Source organism: Falco rusticolus, chromosome 3 (genome assembly GCF_015220075.1).
Source record: "Falco rusticolus isolate bFalRus1 chromosome 3, bFalRus1.pri, whole genome shotgun sequence".
NCBI lineage: Eukaryota > Metazoa > Chordata > Aves > Falconiformes > Falconidae > Falco > Falco rusticolus.
The window spans coordinates 95,067,190-95,092,243 of record NC_051189.1 but is presented as its reverse complement, the minus strand read 5'-3'; the positions used below and the strand labels follow the sequence as shown (position 1 = coordinate 95,092,243).

General features: G+C 40.1%; 2 protein-coding genes across 10 annotated transcripts in view; one reads left to right on the top strand and one right to left on the bottom strand.

Annotated features, from left to right (window-relative positions):
• Positions 1-20,725, top strand: part of MAK (male germ cell associated kinase) — a 33,572-nt gene extending 12,847 nt beyond the window's left edge. For 5 of the 9 annotated variants that reach the window (XM_037379191.1, XM_037379192.1, XM_037379193.1 and 2 more), the window contains 8 exons: positions 3,432-3,599; positions 5,403-5,720; positions 6,762-6,952; positions 7,491-7,621; positions 9,299-9,427; positions 11,316-11,390; positions 14,116-14,244; positions 17,455-20,725. In XM_037379191.1, the coding sequence (XP_037235088.1) occupies positions 3,432-3,599; positions 5,403-5,720; positions 6,762-6,952; positions 7,491-7,621; positions 9,299-9,427; positions 11,316-11,390; positions 14,116-14,244; positions 17,455-17,609 (1,296 nt within the window). In that variant the 3' untranslated portion in view covers positions 17,610-20,725. Of the gene's footprint in view, positions 1-3,431; positions 3,600-5,402; positions 5,721-6,761; positions 6,953-7,490; positions 7,622-9,298; positions 9,428-11,315; positions 12,766-14,115; positions 14,245-17,454 lie in introns of those variants that run through there. The other 4 variants (XR_005102991.1, XR_005102990.1, XM_037379195.1 and 1 more) reach the window with 4 other exon arrangements.
• A 251-nt stretch (positions 20,726-20,976) lies between these two features.
• Positions 20,977-24,549, bottom strand: LOC119144200 (transmembrane protein 14C-like). Its single transcript, XM_037379198.1, has 4 exons — positions 24,406-24,549; positions 24,067-24,168; positions 22,023-22,107; positions 20,977-21,794 (listed from the first exon to the last, which is right to left on the bottom strand). The coding sequence occupies exons 1-4, from the start codon at positions 24,479-24,481 to the stop codon at positions 21,737-21,739; spliced, it is 321 nt and encodes a 106-aa protein (XP_037235095.1). The 5' UTR covers positions 24,482-24,549; the 3' UTR covers positions 20,977-21,736.
• Positions 24,550-25,054: the final 505 nt, after the last annotated feature.

The window sequence follows — 25,054 nt, the reverse complement described above, 5'->3', positions numbered from 1 at the left end:
TATAAAGTATATCCTAATTCTTGTTCAGTAAAGGAGCTGTTATAAACAGAGAAGTGTGGAACAGAAAACTTAAAACCGAAATAGATTAAGCTTAGCTAGGAACATGCAGAGCTGGAAGTGGTGGGAAGACATCCAAGAGAACATACTGAGAAACAGGTGCAAACTCATGACAGAGCAGAGAGTAGAAGGTCAGAGGTTGAGAGTTATAGATGATACGTTGTGGAAGTGAAAACTGAGTCTAGAGGTCTAAGTGAGAAATTGCTATGGTGTGTAAAACAGTGCTTGCTATGACAATTGTACATCAGAAGTGTGTAATATGAGCAGTGTTTTAAGACATGAGTTTTGAAACAGATGTTAAGTTTCTTAAACAGCTCACGAGTCTTGGATAGTAAGAAGAACCTTTAGATGTATATTAAGAGTATCTGTGAAAGATGTCAACATACTAGCTTCTGGGACATTTTCAGCGTATAGCATAAACAAGTTCTGGAAGTGCAGGGAGATCAGAGAGAAATTTTTCACTGTGTGTAAGTAGCTGAGCAGTGCGGAGTTGACTGCTGTGGCTTTTCTGTAACCTTAGAAGCAGTTTACAGAAGCAAATCATGACTTTATACTCTGTCATTCCCTGACTAGCAAGCTCATTGCTTGGGAAAGCAGGGAGCATTGCCAGCTGAGTATTTCAGAGAGAACTGTACCCTCTTATAAAGACTTAAAGTGTCTTCTAAAGGGTTAGAGTCACTGCCAGTCAGCCCTCGAAGGATCAGGACACTACGATTAGTTCCTTTGTGTCCCTGTCATCTGCTGGGCAGACTAGGGAATTTTATCCCTTTACAACAATGCTAAGGCATTCTTCAGGGAGATTGCTGTGTAAGAAGAGTACTTAAATATTATGATAGGAATTATCACAACAAATGATGCACTTATAACAAGTGAAGTACTGTTCTGCATTCTGAAAAACAAGTAGTTATTTTAATAGTCTGGTTTTGCAGATAGTTCTACAAATAGTATTTTTTTCAGACATGCATTTTCATTTATTGCATTATCCTGCAATAAGGAATTACAGGAATTATGCCTAGAAGCTATATTCATTCCAATTTGCCTTCTTTTGTTTAAGTCTATACTACCATACTAATGACTTCTGTGATTTTGGGTTTTTTAAATAGTGACAGGCAACTATTTTGCTTTATTTTACAAATGAAGTTGCTTTATTTATGTTGTACCATTCAAGTACTGGCAGTGATGGTGCACTTCTAGTACACCAATTTAATGAAAAAACTGATGACAATCTGAAAAGGAAAGATCAATGAAATGCATTTTCATTAGTTGAAGGTTGGAAGTGGCACTCTAATTCCAAATTCTTTTTTTAAATTAGAAATTGAAATTTATTTTTCATTTTTGGACTTGTACTATTTTCACCCTATCCCTGCAGTTCACCAGTTCAACATGCAGCCCTTGCTACTTGGTTCCAAATAATTTTTGTCAGTACCTCTGGCAGACAGAATGTCACCAACTCCAATAAAGGAGAGAGATGCAGCAGAGGAGAGAAGAGTCCATCTCCATTAATTTAAATGAACAAATTATTCTCTGAGGTGTAATAGAAAGTTACTTGAAGTCTTGAGACTTATTTTAACCAGACGTGGTTTATAATTATATTTTGAGTTTTCTTTGATTACCATAGACTGTGTTAACAGAGCTAAAGCTGTTGTACATAAAAAGATGAGTAATAGCTAACATGGTATTTTAAGATCAAATCCTATCAAATCAATCCAATTTACTCCTGTAGCAGTGTAACAAGCTTTGTGGATAGAGGAGAAGCATTAATATCATACATTGTCTTCAGTAAGGTTTCTGATGCTGTCCCTCGTAATATTCTCATCAGCGTATTTATACAAACAAACTGCATGATAAGTGCATACCTGTTTTGAAAGCCTTAGTCACAGAGTAAGCCTTACTGGTTCTCATTCAAAATGAAAGATTGAATAGGACTCATGAGTGGTTCTGCATCTGATGCAATTTAAAAATGTATTTAAAGGCCTTCTGATAGGATAGATTTTACTGCTTAAGCTGCTAGATAGGCTGGGAAGGATTGACTATGTTAGAAAACAATATTAGAATTCAGAGTTTATAAAATTAGAGATGTAGGTTTGAAAAAAAAAATTAGCAGTGTGTAGAATGCTCTACTTAGGCAGGAATAATCAGCCACATAAATCTCTGTGGATAACTATCCAGCAAACATACCTGCAGCAGAGGATGTAGGAGCTATATAGTGCATCGTATGTCAACAGCATTTTGCTGCAACAAAGACAAATACTATACCAGTGTGCAGAGAAAGGAGTATTGTCCACTGACACATGAACTAATCTTTCTGTTCCATTTGCTGTATTATATCCAGTTTAAAGTTTTGCCTTTCCAGAGAGAAAAATCAGAGAAGAAAAAAAAAAAAGCCTAGACTTGGGTATTCAGTTGTTTGGGTTTCTTTAGCTTACACAAAGGAAGACTGGCAGAAAGGAGAAGAAATACACCTTCTAATGTATAAAAAGGCTCTTCTTGAGAGAAAAGAGTAATAGTCCTTGGTATCCATGGATGATAGCACACTCAACAGTGGTCTTTTATTGTAGTAAGAGAAATACTACTTACTACATGGGTAAGTAGTAAGTAAAACATGAGGGTTTTCTACATTTTTCTAATCTTGAGGAGAATTAAGCTCTTTTAGAGCAGTTGTGGAGTGCCAGAAACTGGAATCCTGCTGAGACTAATACCTGTCAGGAAGGGACAAAGGTATGGACAAGATGATCTCTTAAGGTCTTTGATAATTCTGTGGTTCTGTATTCAAACAATGGAATTATCAAGCAACAAAGGACTTCAGGGTTTACCTTCCGGAAAGTTAAACACTCAAAGAAAAGTTTTCATCTGGTGGTCATGGCTTTTTGCTGTTGTAATAATGTCTAGTTGTAATTTAATCCTTGGCTGTCTCAGTGGTGGAATCAGTGGTATATTGTAGAGGCTGCATCATGGTTACACAACCATGGTATGTTGGGTGGAAGGGCCTCACCTCCGCTACTGCCATACAGAAGGCATGTTGAAGTCAGCTGTTTGAACTCATTTCTCTAGTAGAGGGGATGTTTGGTACTGCTCCTGTTACTGCTGCACTCCCTTCTCCTTCAGATACAGTATGTCCAAGTGTGGTATCCACAATAATAGTTCCACCTTTACCTACAGGAGACCTACAGGACTACCATCGGAGACTGATGCTGCATTCACTGGTGTTGTAACAATTGTAATGGAAAACAGGAATGCCTGTTTTCCACTATATAGGAAGGAGCTGCACAGACCAAGCATGACTCAACCTGCATAAAATTAAATTTGATCTAATACCTCAAAGATACATCTTCTTTGTTCTTTCTTGGTACTCATTTTTCTTTCCTTTGAAACAGAGTGACTGGCCAGAAGGACACCACCTTGCTTCTGCCATGAATTTCCGTTTCCCACAATGCGTCCCTATAAGCTTAAAAACTCTGATCCCAAATGCAAGCAGCGAAGCAATACAGCTTATGAGTGATATGCTGAACTGGAATCCAAAGAAGAGACCTACAGCAAGTCAGGTCTGAGCACCTGAATGATTAAGTATAAGACTGAATTTTCTTGTACCGTTAAAAAGTTGTAGATACAAAACCAGATTGATTGCCATAATACTAATGGCCAGAGAAACATCTCTGCATTTTGAACACTTTGGGAATGAGACTAAGTAGTGAGGAGCAAAAGTTCTAAGCCTGGCTCAGCAGACATCAAAGTCTTTAGTTATTTCTGCAATGTTGTCTTCTGTATGGTTACATTCATACCTACTTCATACTTCTGTGTACAGGATAGAGAAAAATCTGAGCTGCAAGTTGCCTGAATTGTAACTATAAGTCACTTCTGTCACCTTCTTTTTCCTCCCCCATCTGTACGAAGGAAAATATTGAGAATTAAGCTTTGCTTTTTGTGAAGCTATGGATGGAAGGCAGTGTGAAAGAGCTAAGAATTATTTTTACTTGGAGATTGGACATAAACTGTATCATGTGATAAGGAAAGAACTTCTTGAAGAATATACCATTAGGTCCCAAAGGTCACAGGTTTTCTCCAAGTTTATTTTTAAAAATTGTATTTCAAGTAACAAATATGGTTGCACTCTACTGTTGTTTTGGGGTTTTTTTAGTATTCATACCTAGTGCAGTCCCTGCAATCCTATTTAGAAGGTATAAAAGGGGGATACAAACAGGAAAGAAAAAGGACATATTGCAAGTTATCCTAGGTAGATGTAACGTAAGTGATTCAGAAGTGGTTAAGCAGATGGTACCAAGCAGAGCAAGCATTTCTCCCCACTTCATAAAGCATATCTATTGTTACAGTCACTGAGATCTAACTGTAGTCTAGTGCTATAAATCTCTACACAGAATACTGCATGGTGCTTTATGAAAGCAAAGAACCAGCTTTTGCCCAAGTGAGTTGTCAAGGAAGCAGCTGCACCAGTTGTGTAATCCACATCCAAAAGGGAGACTTTAATGCATATATGTGGAAATGTGTACAAAGCCAGCAATTCACAAGTGCAGCTGAGGCAAAGCATCTCTTTGAGAACTAACAAAGAGTAGTATCGTACCCAGAAGTAGCAGTGTGTTGTTTTGACATAGGAGGAGCTGTGTTAGCAGAGTACGTCTCTGCTGTGCATCTAGTGGTGGACATGAAAAGGTCAGAGGAAAAAAAGTGAAATATACATCTGCCTGAAGATGGACACCCTAGTTTCCTAATAAACACTGTAAAGGCACAGCAACTACAGTGAACATACTTCAAAGCAAAACAAAACCAGTGAAGCTGGTCACAAGAAAATGAAGGAGAAACTTTGCTCATTAATATCCCCTAATTGTAAAACCCATACAATTATATTAAATGGCAGTCATCACACTTCTGGGTTTTTGCAATTAAAAAAACCAGCAAACTGCTCATTGAGTTGCCAGAACATAGTTAGCAATGGAAACATGTAATAAAGCATGTGGTAAAGGTAGTGGAGACTACCTGTTTTAAGATTGAAATTCATTACTGCATGAATATAGAACTGCGTCAAATGTCAAATTCACATCAAAACAGACTCCACAAAACAGAGAGGTAAAGGAGGGCAAGGAATGGTGTGACTGCTGTAACATGTACAAGTGGATGCATCTTACTAAATTATATGACGGGAATTGTTTAAATTGTTTAAAATACACTTTTAAAAGAACTGACAGTTATCAGTGCACACTGATTACATATGATTTCATTATGCATCCATCTGTGCTGAAGGGTTTGCTCAAATGCTTCAGACACCTGCTTTTAGATCCTTGGTGAAATCAGCTTTTTGAAGTAACATTAGTACGTTGTATCTTCTTCTCCAGGCTTTGAAGTATCCTTACTTTCAAGTTGGCCAAGTTTTAGGACCTCCTCCACAGTACCTGGAGAAGCAGACTCCTATTAAACCAATTCAACCAACAGAGCCAAAGCCAGCTTTACCTAAACTGGAAGTTGTGTCCAAGCCAGAACCTCTGTCTTCACCTGAAGTACCTGACAAAACGCAGTCACAGTCCCTGTCAAAGTTTAACCACCAGCCTCTCCAGCAAATTCAATTGCCTCAGAATACAGCTAACCAGCAAGTACCAAAACAGCAGCAGCCACAAGCACAACCATTTTTTCCAGCCATCAATAAAAACTCGCCAGTAAGTTGTATTCAATAAAAACTTTGGTTTTATTAAAAGTTCTTACTATGTTCAATGAGGTGATCCCTTGAAAGTCATCATACTTTTCACTAGAGGAAGTACAGGTAGGTAATTGGAGACTAATGAAGGATATAACTTGCCACTTAGTGAAATTTTGCAGCAATTCAGAAGACTAGATTGCTTGTAACAACAATGTGTGTTTGTTTACAATAGCTTTTACTGAAATGCTTATGCGGTAATGTAGTTACAACAGCTATCATTTATTGACCTTTGAGAAACGGTTCACAAAAATATTGGCAATATATAATAGACAAGTGAAAAGGGAGAACTTCGCTTGCCTCAAGCAGGAAAATACCCAAGAAAATTCATCTAATTCCGATGCTTATAAGAATTCAATGAGTAAGATTTTTAGCAAGGTGAATATTGAACTTTGATTTATAGTCTTCATTTTGCTTTCCACTTACACTTGCTGAACTACAGTATGAAGTATGTTAATAGGTATTCAGAAAATACCTGAAAGCAAACCACAGTCCAATGAAAGGACAATTTTAAAATCTAGTGATTTCTTTGGAAGAGAACATTAAGGAAAAGCCTGACTAACTTCTTTTATTTGGTGTATTTACTTTGGGGCCACAGCAACTGACACTCCTAAACCCTGAGTGTGATTGCTGTGAATGTTCTGCACCACTGTGCCCTACTTCTTGACAGTTCATCTATCACTGTTGAGAGCATGAGTTCCGCAAGATACCGGTAGTAGAGGCTGAGCACTGAACTGGGTCTGCAAATAGAACATTGACTTCACTATTTCAAGTAGATTTGAGCGATTTAAGGATGACAGTCCAAAAGAACTACACTCAAAATACCTGCTGGCATTACTGTTATGTTTTGTGCTTCAGATCATTCTGAAACTATGACCAAAATAGGCACAACAGAATGGGAAAAATTCTCTCAAAATTCTTAAGCAGTAGTCAGGAAGTGAACTAGGTACAAAGTATAACATTTTAGAATTTAGTTGATGCTTTGTTTTACTATTTAAAATAGAAACAAGCAGCTAGTGGCCCTCAGAATGGTGCATTAGGTCCTAAAAGCTGCAGAAGACGATGGGGTCAGACTTTGATTAAGGCTGTGGATAGCTTGGATGACTTTGATGACACTGAGTTTGGAATTTCATGTTCAAAGAAGCCTAGCATTGCACTGCTAAAAGAAAAGAAAACCAAGGAATGTCTTTTTAGGTAAGTCCTATAATTACAGAATCACACCTTTTTAGTAAACAGTGTTCAGTAGGTTTATAGACTGATTGAGACGAATCTGCTACAATTTAAGTCACCAAAATTGTGCAAGAACGCCAAGAGCTGTATGAGCAGACTAGCTTTGGGTGTGGGGTTGGTTTTATAGCACCAGTGATATCCAAACTGAATCAAATTTGGTTTCAGGCATTGTATAATTTAACTGTTTGTCGTGTTAGAATAGAATAGAAGAAACTATGTGTTTTACTAAAATCAGATATAGTAATTTCATTTCCTTTGTGGGTTAAAGTTTGTACTAAGTTCTGCCGCAGTTATCTATGTTTGCTTTTATACCATAGTGTCGGATGTGCTTTTGTCTTCAGACTCTCATGAGATATGAGATCTGGCTGTTACTTTGTGGGAATAAATTCTACCGATGAAAGTAGGATAAGAGAAGAGCACTTTACTTTTCAGGCTAGGGTCAGCTTGTGGTATTCTGAGCTGCAATCATTGATCACATTGTTTGAATATTTTGATTTTTCAGTGTGCCAGAACCAAAAGCTTCATGCTGTATTCAGCCAGGAGGGGAAAACAAGGTTCTGATGAGAAACGATTCTGGAAGATCAAATGCATCAGCAAAACAGTACTATCTAAGACAATCAAGATATCTACCTGGTAAGGATAAAAGTCAATACATACGGAAAATAGAAACTGTCAACAATCTATGTATAGTACAATTAAACTTTAGATTTTATACTGGATAATTTTACTGTTCATAGCCAGGCTAAATTTTCAAGTTTTGGACTAAATGCCTTTCCCAGAATGTATCTCATCACAATTGATGTGAAAGTTCCTGGCTATGTGAACATAGAAGGGAGCCCAACGCTGCTTTTGTACACCATGAAAGTTCACAGGGTCTTTTATGACCAGTAACATACAAAATGCTCAGTAATATGAATCCAACATCTTTTGGATTCCTAGGAATATATCCTGATTGACTCATAAGCAAGTGTATCTGAGGACTAAAGAAACTACCCATATGTGTATCTATATCCATGTATTGCGTAGTTCTCAGCTCTGCAGTGTCAGGAAGTTTGAGTTTTTTTGAACTTAAAGTTCTGCTAAGCACGGTTACCCTCCTTGGTAGAAAGTGTTTAGAAATATGAGCCACTCACATTGGTAGGAATTCACATACTCACTTCCCTTCCCAAGGCAGTAATCCTCCTGAAAAATAAATAGATAGCTTAGTCTAAATCTGGATGATTTTACTAGAATAACATGAAATTATGTAATTGCTAGAAATAAGAATGGGAAGGAGGAGAAGGAAAAGGGAATGTTTCCTGCAGTTAGTATTCTGAATGTTTTCTATAATTATATTATTTCCTTGGGTTCTCACTTAGTATCTTTTCTTTAATACCATGATGGTTTGCACAACTACAATAAGTGTATCATGACTTCTGCTGTAATCCACAGAATTTAAGTGGCTCACAGAGGAATTCCTGATTGTCAGGCAAGTTCTTTTGTTACAATGTATCATGAATTTCCCAGGAGTTCATTAGGCCATTGATGACTTCTGAATATGAAATCATTTCTTGAATATTAAATAGGATGCCCAGAGACTCCAGCAGTTTAAGTCCAAAAGAAAAAAAGGGGGGGCACTTCCCTATCTAAAGGTAACACAAATGGAAAGTTCATCTGTATTTCTTATCTTTTTCTAAGCCTGCTTCTAATGTCTCTCTGGTTTTAGTAGAGTTTTCAATGAGAAAAGCATAGACATAAAAATTAATTAATTTCAGCACTTAAAGAGCGTAATAGCTCAAAGAATCATATATGTTATTTATCCATCTTACTGTAGTTCCTGTTACCGCTAGATCTGGGAGCTGCTTTCATGCTGTGTAATCCCATTAACTTTTGTAATGCTCATAACATGCTGAAGTAATGAGAACCTCTTTTTCCTACTTTTTCAATTAACCCCTGAGGAAAAAGTTTATTTTCAGCCTGTAGAACCGTAGGTTTCGGTAGGTATTTTTTTTTGTGTTAATTGCTTGAGAGTTGAAATTATCAATAATGAGATTATGGTTTTATAGGAACCCATTACTTGTACTAAAAGGGCTTGTAAAAGTTGACTTGGATGAATTAAGAGAATTCTTATATCAGTGTCTCTGGTATTCATGGTTTGGCTGAAAAAACTACCCTAACCAGTGGACATTGTTCTTTTACATTAGTGATGTTTATGTTATGCCACAAATAATTCAGTGTTGGTTTGCTGTTCTAGAACTGTCCGGTTTTCATTGATTGAATTACATTTGAAAATTGCTATTTATAGCATTTTCCATAATTTGTTTTCTAAAGGTGTAAATCCTAAGAGTGTCTCTTTAGCAGCAGTAAATAAGGAAGGATCACATGGAAGCTGGAACAACCAGTTGTTTTCTAAACCACTGGCACGCGCTGGAGGAGTGACTTTCAACAGAAATACTACAGGTAAAAGGGTAATTAAAAGTGGTCACGTTATGTCTCATAAGACCATCTGGTTTAACTTCTGTTGTCAGGCTTAGCTTCTAGGCTAACTTGTTTGTTTTAACGATAGACTCTTAAAGTATCTTTTTCATATGTAAACTAAATATTTTGCTTTCAGAACATACAGTATAGAGCAGCCCCTATTGCAAAATTCTGTCAAGATATATTTTGTCCATAATCCTCTTAGACCACTATGTTACTGTCTTAATTCAAGCAAATAATTTGACCTCCTTACTGCCTGATCAGCGTGCTGTGGAACTGTCAAACAGCAGCCTCAAGTATGAAAACAAGATGGTGGGTGATATGCTAATTTGATAAAAGTGCTGCCTAATATTCTAAACAGGTCTTTTAACAATCTACTAGTCTTGTCCTAAATGCTTTGCAGCATGAAAAGTCCCCTTATTTTCAGCAAGGAACTTGTGGTAAGGTGCCTTTTGGTACTAGGTTTTGTGAAGAGCACTGTTACCAGCATTTTATAGGGTGAACACTAGGACTGGTTAAATGGCTTATCTAAGATTTCACTGAGGAGAGCATCACACTCAAGGTTAAAATCTGTCTTCTGACCACCAAGCCCTGTACTTTAAGTACATGGTCCATCACCCTGTTAAGGGGAGGTTAGCTTCTTAACAACTTTGCAGCCATTGCCTAGCTAGCATGAGTCACTCCCAAATACTGTAATGCTAGTAAACCACCTCACATGCTTCTATAGAAGGAACTTTACAAGGTTTGTTTCCATGGCACATGCTGCACCCCTTTTTAGTAGCACTTCAGTAGCCGTTCTGCAGTGTCAACAAACCAGGTTTTCCCTCTGAAAGTCAGGTGAGCTGTAAGATGTTCATCTGAAGTTATGTGAAAGATTTGAGGAAGGGAAAAAATAACAGCACCTACCAGAATTTTGATGAAATAGAACAGACTTTTTTAAGCAATGATCTTATGTACCTTGTTGTTTTCCAAAATACAGTGAGTGCCTCAGAATTAATTACGTATTCAGAAAATAGTCTTGTAAGGGAATTAGGCACAAAAAGGCGAAGAGCTGTTTCCAAAAGTATGCATCAATAAGCTAACCACCTACATACTGAATTGCACTGAAAATAAAATTAAGATGAATGCTAATGGTAAAAATCCGGCTGTTGTCTTACTGGCCTACCTTGCGTATCTACCAAAAGGTTAAAGAAAAAAAAACCCTAAAACTGGTTATTTTCTGTGTTTGAAAATACTTGCCATTATTTCCATCAGTATCTTAATTGCATGTTGTGTTTTGTATACTGGGGAGGCAACATTTAAGACAGACACACATGAAACCAGGATAGCTGGAGCACCGATCAAAGAAATACAACACATGTAAATTATATATGTTTTCTTTTTTCATATTGACAGAATTGAAAGTTGACACTGTGCTGTTTACTGTTTAAATAGCTATGTTTAGTTTATTTACATGCTGCTTTTTTTTTGTCATCCACAACATTGCCCTAAGGTGAAATAAGATAAGATCAAATAGTTACAAATGCTTTATTTATGAGGAATTGTAAGGTTATGCTCAGTCAACTTTGCAGATACGCCTGAGTGCTTAAACTTGTGATTTATGTATTTGTGTGACTGCAATGTGGTTGCATTGTTGGTAAATCACACTTTATTCCATTATTAGAAAATACTTTGTAAAATAACTTGTTAGAGTAACATTTCCTGCTTGAGAAAACACAGGAAGGAGACATTATAGTTACAAGCATGTCAGATACCTTTCTTGCTTTGTTTTCCCTCATTTCTTTCACATCATCTAGCCAGGTTCTTCATACACTTTTTCTGAAGTTCTGTCTTTCCATCTTTTTCTTCCTCTCATTTTCCTTGTCTACAGATGAGAACTTAATTATGCCTATTGAAAAGCTATCATGCAAAGAAAGGTTGAATGAAAAATTAGAGGATCCAAAAGGTAATTCATAGCAACTGTAGCCTAGTTCTTTGTACATTTCCTATTTATGTTTTACATTTTTCTGTAAAAATTGCACTTATAACACAGATTCCTGATGATCGTGTACTTAATTTGCAGTTGTAATCTGGTTTGTCAAACCTTGCTGTCTTCATTGTGACTTCTTCTGGAATCTTGGCACTTACTGTACTTTAAAAGACAGAGAATATTTTATTACCCTAATTATAATCCACAGCATGTCACTACGCTGCTGCTGGATAATGGTGAAGAAGCAATCCTAAAGCAGCAGCACATGTGTCTCTCCTGAAGGACTGCTTGTTCTTAACAGCACTTGGGACTTGCACCATTGACTGCATTCTGATTCCCTGTTGCACTGATTTTACAGCACTGTGATTGTATAGATTTTGGTGGAGTTACCTTAGCGTAAAAGGGTGGAAACAGGTTTCCAGGCAGCCGAGTCTGTGTCTAAACACAGTTTGCTGCGAGCACTGTAAAGCTGCTGGACTTTATCACCTCTCCCTCAGTTTCTGGCCTCTGTGGTGTGTCCTGCCTGTGTGTATGTCTTATTGCAACTGTTCATAGGGTTTTTTGAACTCACTACCCAGCTCAAATGATTCTGTGACTTTATCCTTCATGAAGAATGAGGTATGTGTTGTTTGAGGTAGGGGGTATGGCCTGGGCCACGCTCACACTTGCTGGCATTGTGGCCATGAGTGCTTGCCTGTACACCTGCTGCCGGACCTCCTGGATCCCTGATGGATGAATACTGCTATAGCAAGAACCCCTTCTTTTGTACAGCGGTGGCCAGAGGTAAGGAACTGTGCTTTTCAATAGGATTTTTTTATATTTGTAGTTACTCTGTTATTTTATATTAACTTTTTTTTTCCCCTCGTCCTTCATTGTTCTTATCCAACAGAAAAAAAAATCACCCCTCCAGACCTCTCTGTTTCACCCAGACTGCTCCTCCTGGCTGCCCTCTACCATGCAGAAAGGGTCATAAAGGACATTGGACACTAAGGGGTAAGGAGAACCAAAAAATGGTTGAGCAATTTTTGTCAGATAGGCAGCTTTGCTAAGCTGTAAATAAGAAGCAGACAGAAGTAGTCTTTTTGATGTTATATTAATTGAGGCCTGTCATGTGCTTATTTTCAGACCTCAGAATTTTAAAGAATGCTACCAAGCTGTCAGAGTGAAATAATTAGGAACTGGAGGAATAAGAGTATGTGTTGTGTGTAGGTGCGCAGGCAGGGGGACAAACCACTAAAACGGTGTTGTTTTGTTTTTCAGGCAAATTCCTGAAAAGGAAGAACAACTTAAAGACTACAAGAAAGTTAAATTTTATTAGAATACTTTATTAAAGTTGTATTTTTCACCAGGACTTCTGTGTCATTCTTTACTGTGCTGGAGAGTGGCATCAACTGGACACAGGGGAGCCACATGGAGACCCAACTATTTGCAAAACTGAAAGAAGTGACAGTTTGGGGAGACTTTACAAAACTGAATTAGTTGAATGCTTTTTGTTAGTGCTTCTCAACAGGGAGGTATGCAATGACCCAACACAGCTGTAATTAGCTGAAGATACCTTTTGGGGTTTGTAGATGACCAGTTTTGCAGCTTATAGATCCACTGCTCTGAGCTCTGAAATTACCACAGAGGACTGGGAGCATTTGTGTGAAGAGGAAAATTTTGGGATTACGTGGAGGCCAGAGATTCAGGAAATAGAAAAACTGTCAAATCCTATATTGTGTGCTTTACTGCAACTACCATTGAAACCATGCTGAATATTAATAAGATAAAAATGCTCACAGTTGATAAAGGTCAAATCAAAACTACTGTGTATGGCCTTGTAGTTCACAAATTTAATACTACTGAAGCACACCACTAAAGAAGACCATTTCTCTCTGGACATTGTGCCAGCACAGTCTTAACACTGTCCCAAATGATGACAGATGTAGATAAGAAATTTTCTTGGAGCAGAGAGTCTAAGTGTTGTAACAGATTCCTCTTCCATTGGACAATTTCAGTACTAATTTTGTGTGTAAATGCACAATGTTTTTCAGCTTCCAAATGAGGATGGTTACATCAACCTTCCCAAGGTAGCACTGCTTTAAAGAAAAATCTGGACCAAAAGCAGGTATAATAGAATTATAGCCAGGGTTAAAGAAAGAGGGTCTGACTTTTACAGCAAGCCATTAACGGTGGAACTGGCAAAGTCAACTTCAGGTGGTGCGCCACTTCCTGCAAGAGAAGTTTGGTTCCATTATTTTAGATAGATTTAGGCTGAACATGCTGAGCACAAGATTTTAAATACTAGTTCTCAAATACTGAAGTGCTTAAACCAGCTTCCAGTAAAGTAGGTAGCTGTAAGTAAAAGGTAAGACCCTGCCTTTCTCTGAAACTCAGTGTAAACTTTTCTATGTGGTCTAAGTTTAATGAAAGTACTAATGAAATGTTCATCCTGCTCTGTTGTCTTTATTCCAGCTGAAGTGCAGATCAGATGTGCTGGATTTGCAACTTGGCAAGTCTGTCAAGTGCTGTAAAGGGTCCAACTAATATACAAAGCAGAGAATTAATATGTACTCTTTTTCAACTGACAAGCACTGGGCAGTCCTTAAAGAACACTCAGTACTTTTGTGGTACTGCAAATATATTTTCAAGGGACTATAAAAAGTAGGCAAAGTTACCTGACTGCAGCTGGAAATACTAAAACTCTGTGTAACATCCACAGGAAATCCTGGCTTTGTAAGTGGTGCAGCTTACAACCCATCAGGAGTATATACCCCTTCCTTTCATAAAAAAGAAGTTGGATCAGCAGGACAACGGATACAACTAGCTCCTCTTGGTGCACCTGTATCAGGTAGGAAACATCCTTTTACCATACATAGCTGAGGCAGAATGTTTGTTTCCCATGCATCCTAAAAGATTTAAAGGCCTTAGTAAGGTTTTCCTCAAGTTTTCTAAGTAAAATTCTTGGGCATAAAGTGTTCTTAACCTAAATTAATTCAGTGTAGTTGTTTAGAGGCAGTCCTGATAACTAGAGAAACTATTGCTACTATTTTGTTAGGTCAAAGAGAAGGGTGGAAACCTTTTGTAATTCTAGAAGGTTTGGACCGTTTGCTAAAATCCTGTTCATTAGCGGTGAAGGGCTAAGCAGAATCGTAAAAATATGTACCTCCACATCTCTGGTGTAAGTGGTCATGTAGATTGGACACAAATATAAATTCATTATTCATGAGCTAGTAGGAATTGATACAGTCACCCAACTGGTAAGTATGAAAAATAAATACATTCAAGTTTTTAAAAAGCCTTATGTTTGAGTGGATTTGAAGGAATTTTCTTAACAGTGGCTTTGGTGTAGCTTGGGGCTGTCGTGTGTGGGTCTTTAATCAGTTTGATGTCACTTAATGCAACTGAATGATGCTGATCCATGCTTGCAGTGACCTCAAAAATTTCAAAAAAGGCAAAGACCTTCATTAAGTTACTTAGTAAAGTCACAAATAATGTTATAGATATGGTATAAGCAGTAAACTAAAATTATTTTCTCCCTTATTTGCTGGCCCTATCTAGTTGGCCTGTGGTTTCTGCAGTGGTCATGTAAGGCAGTTTTTCACTATATTCGTCTCACTGTGTTGGCTGTACACATCTGTGGGTACTGAGGTGACACTACTCTTGTACCCATGAGATATCACAAGGGTGCTTTGTGAAGTGAAACTTTTGATGTTGCTACATTATAGAAGGTAAAAGCCAGAAGAGAAGGCAAGTGGTACCTTAATAGATACGATACAGTCATGATGTAGCTGTAAGTTACGTGACCAAACACATTAAAAGATTGTTCCATTCATCAGTTAAAATCTATGTGAAATCTGTTCTGAATGTAACTTTTACCATAGATTTTCTAGAGTGAGGATGACATTCTGAGCACCCTCTGTTGGTAAGATTCTGATTCAGAGAAGATGAGTGAAAGTGCTCAGGATGCAGGAGAAACTGGCTTGTGAGTGAAGATTTAGGTCCAAACCAAACAGCACACTTCTCCAGTTACTTCAGAGGAAATAGCAAGGCCCTAAACTAATTGTGAATTAACTAAAGGGCCTATGGCAGACCAGTCTGATACGGTCCTGCTTAATAATGTTGCCTTTTTGCTGACTTGCTCTTTTGAGTTACCTGTTCCCCTTAAGAACTTGCAAGTGACTTCTGAGGATGAGGGAGGGAGGGAAGGAAGGACATGGTACATGTATAAAATATGCTTAGAAGTAGTCGTATTCTGAGTCTGAGTTGATCAGAAGCCCACCAGGAAAGGCTGGAGCTGCACTTCATTATCTTATCAACTCACTGCTGAAACACAACAGTGAGAGTTTTGATTTGTCACAGTGTGTGGATCAAGAAGTTCACAGAGGGACAAAATCTGCGACTATCTCTAGACTGCTGTGAATAGTGAGAATGAAAAGGAATTATGTATGGTGATCCAAAGGGAAATAAATTCACTGTTAATCTGTAATTAGAAATGGAAAATGTGTAGTAAAAGTCAGAAAGGGTGGCGGATGGAGGTCAATTAAGAGATTCTTCCATGTCCTGGAGAAGAGCAAGAATCCTATTGCTTAAACCCCTCACATTTAGCCTAAACTCTGCAGACTTGCATGGGAAGAGAGATAAGGATGAAGCAAATGGCAGGTTTTATCTCCTATCTGTCAATATTTGAACATTAATATTTTTGGTGACGCTTTGTATTATCCAAACTGAAATAAGTTGTGCTTTCAATTGTTTTTGCTCTCTTCATTTGTTCTATTAAGTTTTTTAATGCCATAATTTAAATAATTTAATGTAGTATAAAAGATAAGTTTTGCTGAGGAAAATGCCAAGATGCAAAAAAAAAAAAGTGACCTTCATTGCCAAGAGAGGGAAGGCTGGAATCGTACTTGCTGATGAAAAATATTGAATGCCAGCCTGCGGTACAAAGGAACAATATTAGTTTTTAAAGAGGTGGAGACCTGACCCCCAGTTTCAGTTCCTTAAGATTCCTCTTTTTTAAATGTCTTGATCCTCACCTGTTCCTTAATGGGTTCAACACACTGTTGAAAAATACCACCAAAGATAGGTGGTTTTCCATGAGAAACAGAATGATAAATAGGCACACACAGAGAAAAAAATTATTTTAATGTACCAATAATACCTAATAAAAGAAGACTAAACTAGAAAAGCAGGAATGGAGGGGCAAGATATACTTTAGGAATGGAATACTAAGGAAACAATGTAAGGTATAGCAGGAGTCTGGATAAGAAAGGTCCCAAATGACCGACTTTAAAGGACTGGAAAAATGGCAGAATTGGTGATGAACATGAAGAAAACCATGAGCTGTCAGCCCCCACAGCAGGGCAATTACCTTAATCACATGAAGCTTGAGGAAGTAGTAACTATCTGAAATGCAGAAATGGGAAATCTGAGTAGGAAGGCTGGAAATGCAGTAGTGTACTATTCCCAGTGCTTGAGACCAGGTGGATGTCAATATTAAGGGATAAAAAAACATGCAGACTTGGAACATCTTCCAAAATTAATAGAGAAACAGGAAGTGGAGATAAAGAGGACTCGCCACCAGATATACAAGGAGTTTTCAGTTAAGTAGTAGGGGAATAAAAGACATGAAATCTCAAAAGGAACAAGAGGATCTCCAGAAGCTGTCCTTCAGTCTAGGCTTTTTGGGTCTTAATAAGTTTATCAATGTTATAATTGCATAATGAGATCGAGGAAAGAACACTTCCATTCTGTAGCAGTTTTGCAATAGGAGATACAGAGCTGTAGACATACGCATCTAAATTTCAGTGTCAATGTTTTCTCAAGGGACTGTTGTGAAACAAGTATGCAGTAGATGAAAATTGCTCATAAGATACACAAACTGTAGAAAACATTAACCTTATCTGAAAACAAGCGTAGGCAGCATATCAGAGACCAAAGCATCCTGCTGTATTAGCATCCTTAAGTACCACAAGTCGTCTTTAAGCTCTTGTCCTTTTATTTGTAAAGGAGTGAAATACCTTTTGAGTCATAATTAATTCAGAGTTCTTGTTCCTTTCAGATTATTCATGGAAAACCAAAGCTGCTCATGCTCAGTTACCAGGTCCTCCTTTCAATTCAGCAACAAAAAACATGAATATTTTAACTCGCCTACCAACAATTCAGTCAATACATGGAAGAACAGACTGGGTGGCCAAATATGGAGGAAACAGATAGAAAATGGCATCCTGTATAGGTATTATGTAAGCTGTGTTCAGTTCTCCTGCACTGGAAACCTGAAATGCCTATTTGTTCCAATTTTTCCTAAGACTATGCAACAGTAAAGAAGAAAAAAAGACCTTGTGCTCTATTACCTGTATAATACTTATAATACCACACGAAATACTGGCTATAAAGTAGGATTTATTGAAGTATTGTATAAAATATATTGCCAAAACTACTGAGAAGTAGATTTCACTTAACACTTTTCTATATATGGATCTCCTAGCCTCATACTCTTAAAACATCTGTTATGGTTGTTCACCTAATGCAACGTCCACTTTTGGCATATGCTTGAAGTACACAAGCAGCTAGAAACAGGGCTAAAGCGGAGCAGCACCAGGCTTTCAGGTATTAGGCTGGTTCTTTACCAGAAAGATGAGACTGAAAGCATGGGTCGGGTTGGGCTTTGTGAGGAACACCGCACTCCTACTAGGATTTCAGAACTCACTTGTACCTAAGAGTTACTTAAGGGTCTCTAATGTGCAACTATTCATAATAGCAATGAGACCTCCTTGTAGTAGGACATAAGCAATCCGCTGATAAATACTGCACAAGGAAGGTCTAAAAATCTGGCCCATATATATGCCTATAGAATGATACAGCAATACTGGAAAACAGCTGAACAAGTACTGAATGCTAGACTTACAGAGTTGTAGGAAGTCTAAAAGTTCGGTTCTGCTGTTATAATGAACTTATGACCATTTCTGCTTGAAGATCTGTGGAGGTTTATATCTGCCCTGTCAAGGGAGTGGCACAGTGACATTTTACGGAGCTTGAATCGCTGCAGACTGACAGTGATTTTTAAGGGGGAATTAGCCAAAAAGGCATAAATTTTCATTAAACTCCTGTTTCTACATGTCCTTATTGGATGATCAAACTAAACTACAGAAGCTGCATAAGCTCTGTGAGGGAGGATATTGGGCTGTTCTTCAAAGACGTTGCTTTATGGTTTAGACCTTAAAGGCCAACTTAGGTATCTGAAAACACACACAAACTTTAATAATGCAATACCTCACTGTTTATATGCTCGTTCAGTACTCTCCCTGGCTTCTATGCTAAGGCTTATAGTAATAGCCTGCAAAGGACTTTGCAATGTACAATAAATTGCTTTTAGGATGTTGAGCTAGGCTACTTCTGGTAACAACTGCATTTAGAATAGATGCTTTAGAGTTAGCAGTTACATTAAACCTGCCATTTTAAAGTACAAAATTACCATGTTCTTTGAAGATGTAAAGCTGTTAATGATTACTTTAAGCATTGTAAAAAAGAGATGTATTTGTATGGCTTTTATAACTGCATATAAAAATATAAATTCCTGTTGTTGACCTAATGTGCCTAATATATGGGTTATGTTAGCTTACTGGAAATCAATTTAATCTAGAACAGTTGTACTAAAAAGTAAAATATATTGTTATAAAAATTTCTCCTAAAGAAAATACTACTTTAATACTGGAAGAGCTATATAGGGATAGGGATTTGTGGTTACTAATGCACTAGTGAGTTTAATTCAATTGCCATTGGTCTAGGCTTAAGTATTTGTCATTTGCTTAGTACTAACAGATGCCCCTGTGTCATTTAAGTGCATCTTAATTTATCTGTAGAATAGATCTGTAACTGGCTGTGAAGGACAACCTCAGACTTTCTCTAACAGACGTAAATGCACTGATTTTATAATTAAAAAAAAAAAAAAAAAAGAGAGAAATGATTCACTCATCTCCAGTACAAGATGCTAGTGACTTAGCTAAAATCAGGAGTCTGGTCAAGGAATTAATTAATAATGTGTCCATAGCTCATCTGTCCATGTCTCACCTTTCCTAGAGCAGAAAAATAAATAGGTACTATTTATGGCACTAAATATGTCTAGAAGAAACATGCTGTCCTTACCATATGCTAATGACATTGAAAGAGCTTTGACATAACCATAACAGCCTTTACTTGTCCATAATCAAAGCATGACAAGTGTTAAGAAAATCTCCTTGCAAATAGCAAGAAAAAACAGTAATAAGAGGCTAATAGGCTTTGTACAGTAGTTTTAACTCTGATTCATTGATACACATTGAACTGTTAGTGCAGAAATGCCATCAGCTAATGCTTCAGACAATTAGTATATGCTGAGAAGTTCCAAGGAGGTAACAAGTATCAAAGGCTAAAGCTCTCCTCTCCTTCCTTTGTCTGGAGTGCTACTGTTTCTCCTCAACATGGGAAGTGTTAACGCGAGTTCCACCACAAATTCTCAGTCCATGAAACAGCAGCAAGGCTTAACACTTTGGTGTCTGAGTTTAAAAGCTTACTAGTCGAATTCCATGCTTCCTATTGCCTTTATTAAAGACAATTGCAGCCCAAATTTGCAAGTTACCTGATTTGAGACCAGCATTATACAATTAGAAAACTGCAGGATCGTGGCTATTCTCAGTTTATTGCAGGAAATGCATTTATATTTGTGTTTTACTTCCACAGAAAGTAACTGCTTCAAAAGCAGTATGAAGAGGCAAATAATCTGTCCAGTAGTTAAAAGTGTCTTACATGCTAATGTCTGGCTTATTTACCCTTCCCAGCTAGAGCAAAGACATTCAGACACCTGCCCACCAATGCTGGGTCCATAGCCTGGGTTTAGGAACTCAAAAGGATGATCTGTAAACACACCATCTGCTGTCCTGTGCACCCCTTGCTTCTGTGCAGGGAGGCAAGAGGGAAAAGTAAATATGGGTGAGCACGCGGAGCCGAACTCTGCAGGATGATGAATGAGGGCGCTCGGAAAAAGCCCAGAGTACAGTTCCCCCACAAAAGATCTTGCTGCCTGTGCTCAAGTCAGCGCTGACCCAAGTTGCGTGGCCTGGGAATGCTGCTGAGACCCTTGCCCTTGCTGGAGCTGTGCCTGGCAGCATCCCTGCTGATCTGGAACCCAACCTACCTGGCATCCTGGCTTGACCTTGATCCCTGAGGTTTATATTTAGAATTCTTTCAGGCATTAAGAGAATCAACTCTGAACCCTTCAATCTTTAAATAAACTTTCATAGAGCATTTTTCAAATCTAAAATATAAGATCCCTCTCAGAAAAAAAAAAAAAAAACCCACAAAACCAAAACAAACCTCAAGTATAACACTTGTCTGAATATGCAGTCTGTATGCTTTTGTTCTCTATACCTCCACCCAGTTCAAGGGATTTTTATATTTACAAGTCATTAAATTCAGGGAATGGAATAGAGATTATTTATACAATTCACATTTGCAAAATATATCCAGACATCCTGTGGGAAAGGCACTAAACTGTATCAATCCAGATGAACGATGAAAGAAAAAATAGTTGTGTAGAACACAAGAGTTTGTAATAATAATATGTTGGTTTATTTAGAGTAAGATTTTAATTGTCATTAAATGCAAGAGTTCTGCCTAAAATTCAGCATTATCTAATAAAGCATATTTTTGGTTTATGAATAATAATCTGTAAAAGTTAAATGAATGACATTTAGCTGGGCAGTTTTGCTTATAAGTAATTGCAAGTAACAGGTTTGCACTAATTGCATTACAGTTAATTAATTACCTTGACAGCCTGCTCCGTGATTGTGTTTTGTGGGACCAGGTTCTAACACACAGTGCTGGGAGAACAAAGTCCCTGACTGACAAACATCGTGACTGGATAAACTGGCAAGGACAGGGAGAAGTAACGTAATAAGCATGTTTGTTATAGTAATTACTAGTGACAAATTGGCAACTCCTCTTCCCTTGTTTTAGAGGTATAGATGATTTTAGAGTGACAAGTACAGATGTACATTTAAGCTTCAATCCTGCAACTGTCTGCAGGCAAGTGCCAAGAGGCCTTTGCCTACAGTAAACTGCAGGTCCAGAAGCTAAACACTTTATTTTCTTGCCTCATAGTGCAGAAAATGTTAAGACAAATACCATTTTGGAAGACATAACGAGGGCTGTCAATGTCAGTCCTTTAAAAACACAACCCACATGCGTTAGGATATGAAAAATACAATGCACAGGTAGCAGTGCCTCTTCCACCTCTGTGTAGCACATTCAGGCAGTTGCATTTTCAGGCTTCTCAATGACGTATCTTCAGATGACTTGATGCCAAGTTATGGCTTAAGAGGCTTTTCCATGATCTGCAGTCCAAGCCGTCCAACCATCAGTAAACTGTTGAACAGAATAGTTGTTATTTAAAAAAAAAAAAAAAAGAGGGGGAGGCAAAAATCTCGTCAAGAACAAGAAGGAAGAAAACATTGCCATGACTTCATGTAGCTGAACTCCACCAGAAGATTTCATTTCTGACAGAACTTTACCACATGACATTTTTAAAACGATATAATCCACAAATAAGTGGATTCACTTATTCAAAAATACAGACAAGAACACTAAGACTACCTGGCACCAGCAATTATCCCGGGCATTGCTTTTCTGGAGTTGTAAAATCTCATTCCCATAACAGTAGACAAGGTTCCAGACGCCACTGTTGGAAAGAAGCCCAGTCAGAACCATTTGAAACAGAAACACCAGAGCAGCACTGCAACGTTTGGACATGCAGCAGTGCCAGCCAAACAGGCCTGCACCTACAGACAGGAACAACTCCCTCCTCTCCGCAGAGAAGTGTTTGCAAACATACTACTTGTTGTTAAACAGTAGAGCTATTGCAAGCCTCTCAACAGCTTTAGTAATCACGCTCCTCTACTCAGTAGAAGCGAGTAGATCTCATCAGGGTTGAGGCCATTGCCTAATCGCCCACAACCTCCAATCCTCTGGGTAGATTGCCAATTCGCCCTTTTTTTTCCCCTTATTTGCAGAAGAATTATTATTTCCTTGACTACAGGTGGGCTTAAAACTGCCAGAAACCTGGGACAAAGTTCACTATGTGGGAGGCAAATACTATTACAGTTCCCATTTCTCTGGGACATTCTGAACTGGCAGGTGGCACTACATACTACACCTAGAAATAAAACAGTCCCACTTGAAAATACGAATTAGCAAACAGAAAGCAACCTAAGGGATCAAACTGAAAGAGCAACTAACATTTTAAATATTACTCCAAACTACTTAATCTCTTAAGTCTGGGGGGGGGAAAATCCCGTCAATATTCACATAAAAGTTACAGGCACATTGTTTCTTCAAAGGAGGTGGTGTATGAACCTTTCTCTAACGCTTCAAGTTTGTTTGCATCAGACAGGGCAAAAGGTAGTCTGTCAAGGTTCTTTTTCTGTTTTTTTTTTACCCGTGATGTAGCATGGCCAACCTAAAGCTCAGCAGGAGCCAGAGCTGCACAGGGCAGCAGGGCTGAGGAGGAACAGATGAAGATTTGGACTAGACTGGGATACAGCATCGCTTTCCAGAGGCCCACTCGAATGCACTACATCAGGATATACAGAAGATGCTCATCTTTCTGTCACAACACTGCCTAAAAACCTGTGCCGAAGATGCACAGCCACCCCCATGGCATGCCAGAGTGGAAAAGCCAGGTCACAAATGGAAACTGCTTCACACTGAGCTGTGCTTTACATCTCATTCCATACTGGCAAGGCAGTTTGGTCCTCCGCAATATCGAGCAGGGGCTTCCTAAAGGACTTCATCATGTCACATGCTGACAGGCTGTTGGTTTTAAATAGTCTTATATCGCTGTAATGCTACAGTATCATAACAGTAATAATACTATTGGCACAGTTACAGAGCTAGAAGGAACCTCGGGAGGTCATCTAGACTAACCTGGTCCCCAAAGGCAGGACCAACTCCTGACAGATACTGGGTTAATCATCTATTAATGTCCTATGGTGATGGAAGTCCCCGAGGTTCACCTGAGGAATCCCACAAAACACACGTGTTCCAGTGCTTCGTAATACTGTCCACTGCCATTTTATCCTTCACCTGAAGCGTTAACCACAAGCCAAACCCACGATTTCTTATCCCATCTACTGTATGTAAGCAGCCGGCATAGCTCGCTGCCTCCTTCTACATATTCTTCTGCAGTGCAGGATGCATTAAAACATCTATGGCTCTTCTGACATTCTTGTGCAAACCAGTGTCCCATAAAACCCATAGTACTGCTTGTCCCAGTGCTGCCACCATGGCTAAAACGCTTACGCCACGACCGCGGGCTGAAAACCAAACATTTTGCACGTAACATTTCTCGTGCCCCTGGTAGTTCAGCACAGTGCAGAGGACGTCAGCATTTCTCACCAACATTTCTCACTATGAGTGGGCACATGCTGAGCGATGCTGGTGATGGGCACAGGCACAGTCCCTGACACCACGTGGAGAGCGACGGAGGTTTCAGGAGCTGGTACCGCGCCCTGACACAAACCTGCTCCTGCCACCACTTACGACGTTGGTACAAAGCGAAGGGCACGGAGCAGCCGAAACGTGCCAGGGAAAAGGCTGCTATTCCCGCTGCTGCCCGTGCTCGGGAGCCGAGCGGCCTTACCAAGGGAGAGCCACACGTTCCTCGGGTCCTTGGACTGCTGGTAGGCGCCGAGCCCCGCCAAGCCCCCGAAGAGAAGCCCGGCCGCCAGGGAGGGGACGCTGCCTTGAGGGAAATACAAGACGAAGCCGTCAGTGACGCGGCCCGACCGCAACTCCCACACAGCCAACGCAAACAGCGGCTGCTGGCTCCTGTGGGGGGTTAATTACCGAGACACCCGGCAGACCCGAGCCCAGCCGCGCTCCCGTGCCGCAAGGGTTTAGCGCTGCGCCCGGGCCCGCCGCAGCCGCCGGGGCGGGGGGCTGCCCGCGGGCAGGACCGGGACCCCCCGCCGACACCTACCCGCCTTGGCGTAGCCGACCACGCCGCCCGCCGCCACAAGCGCCGCGTAGCCGAAGCCCAGCCAGTCGTACTCCATCTGCGGGCAGCGCCGGGCCTGGCCCCGCCGCCCCGCTCCGACCTTGGGCCGCCCTCGCCGCAGGCACCGCCCGCCCCGGGGTCCCGCCCGCCCCGCAGGCACCGCCCGCCCCCGCAGGCACCGCCCGCCCCGGGGTCCCGCCCGCCCCGCAGGCACCGCCCGCCCCCGCAGGCACCGCCCGCCCCCGGAGGCACCGCCCGCCCCGGGGTCCCGCCCGCCCCGCAGGCACCGCCCGCCCCGCAGGCACCGCCCGCCCCCGCAGGCACCGCCCGCCCCGCAGGCACCGCCCGCCCCCGGAGGCACCGCCCCCCCGCCCCCCGGAGGTCCCGCCCCCCCCGGAGGTCCCGCCCACCGGCGGTGACGGGCAGCCGGCCGGGTCCGTGCCCGCTGCTTGTCCCGGTCCAGCGCTCCCGCGGGTGCCTGAGACCTTTACTCACCGGTGACAAAAAGTGGCAGGGCCGGGCAGTGCCGCTCCGCTCCGGGAGGCGCATTCGGTTTCTTGCCGTGAATAACACAGCGGGCCGGGCAGGAACAACCCGAACCCAAACCGCCCCCTCCCGGCTGCCCAGCCTC